At 37.9% G+C, this 9,717-nt stretch overlaps 1 protein-coding gene across 5 annotated transcripts in view; it reads right to left on the bottom strand.

The window, feature by feature from the left end:
- Positions 1-1,153: 1,153 nt before the first annotated feature.
- CCP110 (centriolar coiled-coil protein 110) overlaps positions 1,154-9,717 on the bottom strand; it is a 17,787-nt gene continuing 9,223 nt past the window's right edge. For 4 of the 5 annotated variants that reach the window (XM_004945290.5, XM_040647892.2, XM_004945289.5 and 1 more), the window contains exons 13-15: positions 9,214-9,273; positions 8,573-8,655; positions 1,154-3,470 (exon numbers count right to left, since the gene is read on the bottom strand). In XM_004945290.5, coding sequence (XP_004945347.2) covers positions 3,418-3,470; positions 8,573-8,655; positions 9,214-9,273 — 196 coding nt within the window. In that variant the 3' untranslated portion in view covers positions 1,154-3,417. The remainder of the gene's footprint in view (positions 3,471-8,572; positions 8,656-9,213; positions 9,274-9,717) is intronic. The other variant, XM_046900853.1, reaches the window with a different exon arrangement.

Here is a 9,717-nt window from a genome sequence, read left to right as displayed (position 1 = left end):
GAGCATAAATAAGAAATGGATTTGCATTTGAACCAAGTGGTTTTTTATTATTAGCTTAGGAGCTGATAGCTTTCAGCTATTCCCTAAAAAAGCCTTTAGATATGAAGCGTATGTATGATTGTGGTTTGGGATTTTCTCCTCCGCCCATTAGGTAGGTGATCAAGTCAATCAGTTTCCTTGGGCTGCCTAAACTTCCCTGCTCCTACTCCAACTCCTTATTTTAAACAGAAATAGCAGAATGACAGTCACATATAAAGGTATCAACTCTTTGGAAGGGGTTATTCCTGGAATTCTCATTACACCACCAAAAGATACTGTGGATCTACCCCTACTACTAAAGCTCCCACATGCACTGCAGCACCAACTAGCAGGTGGTACCTGGAAACAGATTTTCTATCTCAGAACTTCTCTCTCTGATAGATTTCTGGATGGAGTCTGCCTTAAGTATAAGCAACAAGCATCATTAGAAGCTTAATTGTTTTGATAAGCACCCCAAATATTCGAGACTTGGGAATGCTACCCGCCTGAACGCAGAAGTGCCCATACTGACACTAGTAGCAAGTTTTCCATTAGTGCTATTTGGTAGTTAGACCAGTTTTATACAAATAAGTAAATATATAGTATATACAACTGCCCTGGCTAGCACTGGTAACAATTTTAAAAGCAAGTGACTCATACATCCCCATATCTCTCACAACACATCAATATATGAAATGAATTCATGAGATAGGAGTGCTGGAAAACAGGGAACCGACGAATCCACACCAATACACGACAGCTGCTTCCCAAAACAAGTTACCGCTGGCAGCTCTGACAGACACCAAATGGAAGTTCCATTGTTGGCAGAAGATTTCAATTCACTCCACAGAAATCTTTGTGGAACACTGCAGCACTCCCAGCCCGGCCCCAACAGCCACCGTGCTGCAGGCCAACAGCGACACCCCCTGGGCACTGCTTTTCCTTACCCACTCCTTCCTCTGAATAAGGAGCACCAAAATATCCAATGTGATCCAATCAAGCCAAGAGCACACTGTCCTAAACCAACTTTCCTGCTTAGCAAGGGAAAAAAATAAAAATACAAAGCTCCAAAGAGCAGCCTCGTTTTACACGGCAGGAGTTTTCAACCCAGAGAAACAGTTTAGGAAAATGGAGGTCTTTTTAAAGATTGCAAGTTTATTGTGTAGTATGCTTCAGTAAAAAGCAAGCCTGGTGAAAATGGAAAGTACAAAAATAAATACGCTTTTATGATGATATTACAACCACACACAAAATAAAGTCAGATAAAATTAAATATGTATAAATAAACATACGAAGTACAAAACCAAACCCTGGCACTTGTCAAAGAGAAAGGCCTCATGAAAGTTCAAACAAACAACTTGCAGTACAACGCCTCGTTACACAGACCCGAAACATGCTGGAAGTAAAACAGGTTCAGATGTGAAACCTGGAGGTAAGTACTCACATTTACTAGCACTACTTCTACATCAACACACTGCCTATTCTAACAATACAAACAGTATATAAAACACCCTTTAAATACACCAACCCTCAGCACTGATACACCCACAGCAGGCTTTTGTGTCACCCTGTGACACGGGTCACACTCCGTTCTTTTCCTTTAGATATTTTCCACTCCCATCCTGTGATTATCCAAACACAGGAAAGGTGGGAACCAAAGCAGACATTTGATGACTGCTGAATAAGCAGGAAACACATCAGGCATTTTTTGGATTGCAAATTTTTTCTTTAAAAAAAAAAAAAAATCCCCAAATTGCTATGAGGCAGCAGGTACTTTACTGGTGTAAGGTTTTGCATTTACACCAGCAGGGAAGGCACCCTAGAGCCACAGCAGAGCCACTAAGCAGCATCTACCTCCATAGCCTTTCAGCAGCCTTATGCCTCAGATTTCTAAGTATACAATTTGGTATTACCTGTTAGGAAACATTTAACACTGTCACCAGCTGTGGAAGACAGTCTTACTGATACAAGTCACAACTACTGCCACAACTAAGCCAGCTAATTCACCACTGTCCCTACAGATTCTCTCTTCATCCTACTGTTTATGTTCTTTTCTATAGTGGTTGCAAATTAAGTTATTGATCATTCTTTTTCCTCTCACATCAGTGAGAAAATGTTAGACAGGCCCCAGGGTATTGCACTGTATTGATACCGGGAAGAAAACAAAATAACTTCACTTTCAGGTGATCAGTTCTCTAGTACTACTCTTACAGACAAAAAACCCCAACCAAAAAAAACAGTACTGCACAGACTGCAGTAGCCAAGCTTCCCTCTATTCACTTCTAACGTCAACAGCCTGTCACCAGGATCCTGTCTGAAAGTTGTGTCCTTGGAGACAGAACTTCCAGACTTCTGCTCCCCTCAGGCTGAAGCATAACACCCATCACTATGATGATCAAGGCAAAATATGAGCATGATCTTTCAGTGTTCCATTTTCTTAAATATGGGCGTTTTCGCAGGGTTTTGGTAGGGATTTCTTTCCCGTTGAAATCAGGAAACATGATTTCATTTCAGTACAACAGCTGTTAGATAATGGTACAAGAGAAACTGCTTAGAAAAATGGCAATTGTCATAAATAAAACATAAGGCATGTTAATTATTATTATGGACTATCGTGTGCAAGTCTGAACTTGTAAAACAATTAAAACCTTGCCTTCCCAAATTTTTGTTGAACATATGCTTCTCTTCATCCAGTCCAAAAGCTGTTTCCATAAGGAAGTGCCACAGATAGCAAGGAGAAAAATCCCAGGACTTCCAGCACAATGGTTTGATCTATCACGTGTATAAATGTGCAGTTTCTATAGAGAATGAAAGTACACCTGTCTGGATCCGTGTCTGTCCAACTCAGCACAACTGCAACAAATTTAGGCCATTAATACGTGAAGTGATGTAACTGCATTCACACAAATACATTCAGAACAGCTGCTGACAAATTCAGACTGAAGAGTTCAGTTTTGTTTAAGGGATTTCTTTTCTTACATCACTGCTTTAAGTGCATGGTGAGAAACTAAAAATATACGTGCGTGACTTATGATGGTGGCAATTTCTCTGTATGGTTTGTCATTTTAAATAATACAAAAATCATGTTGAAGATACAAAGTTAGAGCATATGATGTCCCAAATTAACTTAATGATGCTCTGTGGTCTTATTTGAATAACATCATGAATCTTATATACTCACACTACTGTGTACGCAGGTTTTAACATGCAATTTTTACACAGGGTTAGAGCTTTACAGCTCTTTATTACTTCAATAGGATTGTATTAATATGTCATCATCTGGAAAAGACAAAGTAGGTTTATCATTTCAAAATATAACTATGCATTTAAGAGACGAAATACATGGATCAGTGCTGGTCATTAAAGAATAGCCTGTTCATCCAAGTGAGTGCTGTCGTCTTAAATTGTCACAACATTTGGCTTCTTTCTTTGGGTTCTTCCTGCATATGCTCCTAAAAACAAAAGGAGAGATATTACCTTTTACAGTTGGTAATATTGACTTTTCCAACAACTAGATTATCTAACAGAAATAGCTGATAATACAACATTTTAAGGCATTATTATATATTTACTGTCTACCTTTAAAAGGACAGTTTTCATTGTGTTACACTTGAAATGCTTAAGTAAAACAGCTTATTAAAGCTACTTATAAGTTTGCAAGTAAGAACAAATTATAGAACACTTACCAAGGAAGGAAATACTGTCTTTTTTCTGCTACTCTAAAACATCCATAACTATAACTTAGAAGTTTTAAGAAGATAAGTCTTTGTAATTTTACCAAGACAATACGATTAACTAATAATTTTAAAAATAATATATCAACATCAATTAAAAAATACAATACAGAGTCAAACGTTTAACACAAATTTTCCTTTTCCACCTCCCCTACGAATAAACAAAGAGAAGCTGAGACAGAGCAAGAATAATGCAAAGCATAGGAAGTTAGCATTACAGGTTTGTCTTCCAGTTATTTCTAATTATCTTCATTTGGTTTCTTGGGACATTGGCCTAAACTACTCCTCAGACATCCACACACACACATCTCTTTTCTGTTGCATCTGTTCTTCCACCTGCACAGCAGCTGCCAGTCTGAATAACTTCAGCATCAGGATAAAAGTGCACAGAAGCAAAAGGGAAGCAAGTGTAAAGCACTGGCAAAATACAAAGTTCCTTCCCTTCACATGTAACTCCTTTCCTCCTTCATCATGGGATCTAACTTTCTACAAGCAGCTAAAAACGGGAAGAAGTCCTGGCTAAAACTAAAAAAGAGGGCTTCAGAACTGAGAAATGGACACAGTGAGGTGGCCAAAACAAGGTGCACGTGTGCTGCCTCAACAGTGGCCTTGTCTTCCTGCAGATCCCTTACACCATTTAAGCAGAGGATAGGGACCAAATCTTGCACTCACCACACCTTCTTCATAAAGTCTCCATTTGCCAAAACCTCTTCGGTAGAAAATTACAGGAATTGTTGATTGAAATTACTTTGCACACCTTAAATTACATTGCATCAGGCATCCTCCTTTAAGAGCTATCAGTAACACTACCAGATAACTACAGCTTCATAGTAAATTAACTGTTAAGCCTAAAGAGATCTCAACAACCTACGAAAAGAGTTAAAAATATATACCAGAGAATACTCAAATCTTAATAAAACTGAACTGTCTCTTCAAAAGAACAGCTGTAGGTTTCCATATGTTAACAAACACAACCAGAATTAGAAGTGCAATGCAAATAACATCATCAGGCAGAAGCTGTATGAAAAGAAAGCTATTAAGAAAAGAAAATCAAAATCTCTCCACATGTAACAAACGTGTATCTTTAGAAAGGCATATTACACTATGCATAGCACAAGTTTCTCCCAGTGATAAGGGTTTAGCACTGCAGGCTGCTAAGAAGTCACACAACTCAGCATTCCTTACGTTCAAGCACTTATTGAGTGTCAGCAATGAGAGCAAACGTTTATACAAAGCAGTGAACATCACATCACATGGTGCAGAGCAGTGGAAATGAAAGACAGCCATGGAAAAGAAAGTTTTCAGGCAATTAAGTGAACATAACAAAGTAGTTGCTGGTGCTTTATAGAGTTTCCAGTTCCTTTTTGCCAGGCTTGCAGTGGTTACTTATAGGTGCCCAAGAGCTGTGTTCAGCACAGTGCAAAGCAGCCTTGGAAATGCCCACAGAGACCTTACCATGACAGGAACCCTTCACACCTGAACACTGTTTCCTACTATACGAAAAGGAACTCTCACTGGCCTAACAATCTTCAGTGTTGTATTCTTCAGCTCACCCATGATCCCATCCAATGAACAACCAGGATGACAGGTCTGATGGTTTATTAGTCATATCACACTACCCTTAATTCTCCTTGTGTGCACTCTAAGTCATATAGAAATCTCACATACAGAAAATAAGGGCACAGTTTTTACTACTAGGAAATAAATAAGCATATTTCTAGTCAGTTTCCTCCCTCCACCCACTAGATACCTAAATTTTATAGGAATTAAGTCAGTTGGGGTCTTTTATGTATAATAGCCACACATGAGTTTAATTTTACATCAATTTATCCTGCTCTAAGATAAGCTTCATTTAACTATTAAAAAATGTATATACTTATTAGACCACTGTACATAGAATTAATCTATTTAAATACAGAGAGAAACAGACAATATCGGGAATCTAGACTAGGAAATTAAAGAAGTCAGCTTTACTGAAAAGAATTACAGTCTTTCTGGACACAACTCTCAGCCACCATTTTACTGGAGCAGGGTGAACATCCTCTCTTCTCAGTCATGTAATCGCCCTGCTACTCACACACCGTAAACCTGATGCCCTCAGAAGCATGGTGTGAAACACTGATGTACTTGGCAGCACACGTTTCTCACACAGGCCATCTGCTCCCTGCCCAGGCTGGACAAGCACACAGGAAAGATCACGCCTGTCTCAGTACTGCTGCTGCCCAGATGCTCTGTGCCTAATGCCCCACTATTTCTGTTGCTGAACACTTACTCAGACTGGGCAGAAACAAACGAGATGGGTAAACACAGTGGCAGCTGCAGGCTGATCTCAACCATCTTCTTTGTAACATCACATTAAGTGCCCTGCTTAGCACAACTTACAAGCTACTGACAGAGCTGCTTTGTCCTATTAAAACAAAAACAACAATCATGACACTACAGTTTTATTAAGTTTTTCCTTTAGAACTGAACCTGGTTGAAGGGGTACAAAACACAAAAAATAAACTCAACTATTACCTGCAGCTCCTAAGAGAAAAGCCTTCCTGCCAGAAAACAATAATCAGTGAAAGTATTATCAGAACTACAAAGCCCTTTGTGAACAGAAGTTAAAACAACCATCAAATGCAGCTGGATACCTTCTGAGGGCACATCTCACACCTAGTTTGAATGCATGACATCCCAAATAGCTGTATACTACTAATCCTTCTTCTTCCTTCTTGCCCCTCTGTTCTGCTCACCAAGCAGTGAAACTGCTTCTGGCACGTTCTTGGTGATACCAGGCAAAGTATGCATGGGTGGGCCAACAGCCATATACACAAAGATGATGTGAACTCACCCAGCTGGTAAAGGGGATTTCTGGATAAGAAGCGCTCCTCAGGAAGCAGCCTAAGTCCAAGAGAAGTGCTCCTTCCAGTGCCCAGCCCTTATCTGAGCCTGGGGGGGGCTCCACCCTTTTACTATAGGCTAGGAGTATTGCAAACTGGCATAGTTACAGAAATAAGTCCCTGTAGGTGAGCTGAAACTAGATAATCTTTGAGGTCCCTTCCAACCCAAGCCATTCTATGACTCTATGATTCTGTACTGTCAAACCACTGCTATCAACCTACATTTTCTGATTTGTGCAAGTCCTACTAAAATGAGAGAAGAATACACATTTGTTTAGCATTCCATTTTATTTATAAATTGACTTGAAAATACAGTTTCTCTGTCTATAGTTTCAGACAGAAATTGCTGCCTCACTACAGATGATTTTCAAGAATCTCTAGAAAAGATTTCTTGACTAAGACCAGGTTTTTAAAGCTACTAACAAAAGGTTTTAAAAACAAACAACTATTCAACATATTGCCAAGCCTTTCACTATTCAAATTTTATCCATAAATAAAGAAAACCGCATTCCATATAAATGTATTCAACTTAAGTTATTTTTCATTATGCAAAGTTGTGCAGATTTCTTTCACACCAAGCATTCCCTATCTAATAATTTCAGAATGCATTCCTACTCATTTAACATAGCAGTCTAATCTATTTATAAAAGAGCACATGGAAGTACTGGTATTATACCACAGCACACATGTGATGTCCAAACACTAACTGAGGTTATGCTCTACAGTCATAACTAGACAGCAAATAATTGATCTATTTTAAGTTCCAAGATGATCTCTAAAGAAGGCATTAAATAGCTTTCCAGTTATTCAACAAACACCAATAAGAAAGGTAACGAGAAATTTAGAGACGTATTCCAAAAGATTCCTTTCATTGCCTAGTATCAACTACGATGACTAGATAATTACAGCTAAGGGAAACTCAGAGACTTAGCAAAGCAACACATATGGCAACACAAAAGAGTGATAGAGAATGTTTTAATTGGATGTCTGATGTCAGATTCAAACGTAAAAAACACCATATATCATTACAGATTCAGCATCAATTAGATGAGATCTGTATGCCTTCCCCAAAAATTAACTCTAAACTTGATACTGACACCATCCTCGCACTACTACTCTCCTACAACTTCTTTAATACTCTAACTGGAAGAGTTGATTGTTTTTTGTCAAACTTGTAGATAACAACTGCCTTACAGTTAATTTTGTTTGCTACACTTATATTACTTACATAATATTCTTACTTATATTTCAAGAGAGATTATTTCCCATTTTTGCTATTTTTTCAGTAATGTCACTGAGTGCAACTGAATAACTGCTTGTTTCATAGTGTTTTATTCTCTTCATGCCTGTACAGGTTTAAAACATAGAGGTTTGGCACTACTATCAAACTTACTTATTAAAAGAGTTACCTATCAGTAATCCCTGTATACAAGCTCAGGAATATTCCATTTCTGAATTTGTCTCATTAAGGCTCACACATTCTGTAAAATGCTACAGAATAAATGTCAGTTTAAGACTATGAGTGTGGAACACCCACTGGTAAGTCTTCTGAAACTATCCTAACTTCAGAACAAAGCCTATCGAAAGGAGAATTACACACGTACAGAAATATGATGACAATATGATTCCAACCCACTAGTTTGGCTACCATTAGTTTCCCAAACAGTTACAGTGAGTATTTCTGGCAAAACTTTTTAATGGTTGGGCATCTGGTGAGTGAAAGCACATGAGCTATAAAGTACATTCTATATACTATGTTTATAGAATCTTAGAGTGGATGGTGAAGTTATCAGCACATGTCCAAAGAGACAGGTTAGATTTAAGACATAGCAAAGCAGGTGCAGAAGAAAAAGAAAACAAAAAATCCCCCACTTAGTGTTTCTTGACACTAGCAACTTATTTACTATACGATCCAAGCACCAATTTTCTACACACCTGAAACCGCCTTGTTAGACACTCTGCTCTCTGAGGCCTTCTTTCTATTTTGCTCAACCCCCTTCATTGAGGTCTTAGGGGTTCTAATTAAATATAAAAGAGTTAATAAGTCACTTGCATCAAAGCTGAAAGGTTGTATCCAACAATATGAATATACCAGCAAAGCTTTAGGCATGAAATCACTTTTACACTGTCCTATATAGTATCCTCCCGAGTACACGCACAATTCCTACTGAAATTAATAGTTAAGAAGATACAGTAAATAGAAGAATATTTCCCCCTGTACATATTTTTACATCTCTGCTCAGGAAATGGATTCATTTCCAACACTGTGGCATTACAGCCTGTACCTGAAAATACATGTTTCATTAAGGGAAGCAAAGCTTCATGGAATGAGCGTTGCAAATACAAATGTCAAAACAGTGTAAATGGACACAATACACAAGAGGATGGTAACACTAAATATTTCCTCGCAGTAGAAGCTAAAATAAAGCTTTACCACTCTCTCAAAATACTTTAAGAATCATTTTGCCTTTGAACAACAGTTGTACCAATAAATGTAAGTACTGTGTAGAAATTAATGTGTTCTTGCACTTTGCATTTACTTTTAACTTTAGGCTAGGAACATGCTGTGTCCTTACCCTTGTCTGCAAAGTAATCTATGAACTGGGGCATTCTGTCCTTGATTTGGTTGAAGCACTCTGTTAAAACACAAACAACTTCTGTTAGTACATTTTCCATCCTTTTAAAAAAAAAAAATCTTAGAAAGAATACTAAATTATGCATCATCTTTCAAATAGCAACTAGCAGAACGGCTACAGATACACAGATGATGTATGCAAAAGTGCCAGGCATCAAAATTCCTGAATAAAATCACTATTTTGACTTGCTATTTAAAGCAAAGAAACAAACAAACAAAAAAGCACCCATAAAAAGTTCCCCTCAAAAGTGGCTTGGGTTCACAGTCATTGATAAAGACATACAGGAAAAAAAAGCATTGAAGCATTTTAACAAATCATTGCAGACTAAACTGTATTATTAGATAGGACATCTTCAGAACTATTAGGTAAGCATGGAATAAGAAAAGTTTTTAAGAGATGCCAGGTATCTGACTTATTATAGCAGAAGAAGGACTCAGCAGTAAG

This window comes from Gallus gallus, chromosome 14 (genome assembly GCF_016699485.2).
Source record: "Gallus gallus isolate bGalGal1 chromosome 14, bGalGal1.mat.broiler.GRCg7b, whole genome shotgun sequence".
NCBI classification, from domain to species: domain Eukaryota; kingdom Metazoa; phylum Chordata; class Aves; order Galliformes; family Phasianidae; genus Gallus; species Gallus gallus.
The sequence above is the reverse complement of the archived record's forward strand: the minus strand, read 5'-3'. Positions and strand labels throughout refer to the sequence as shown.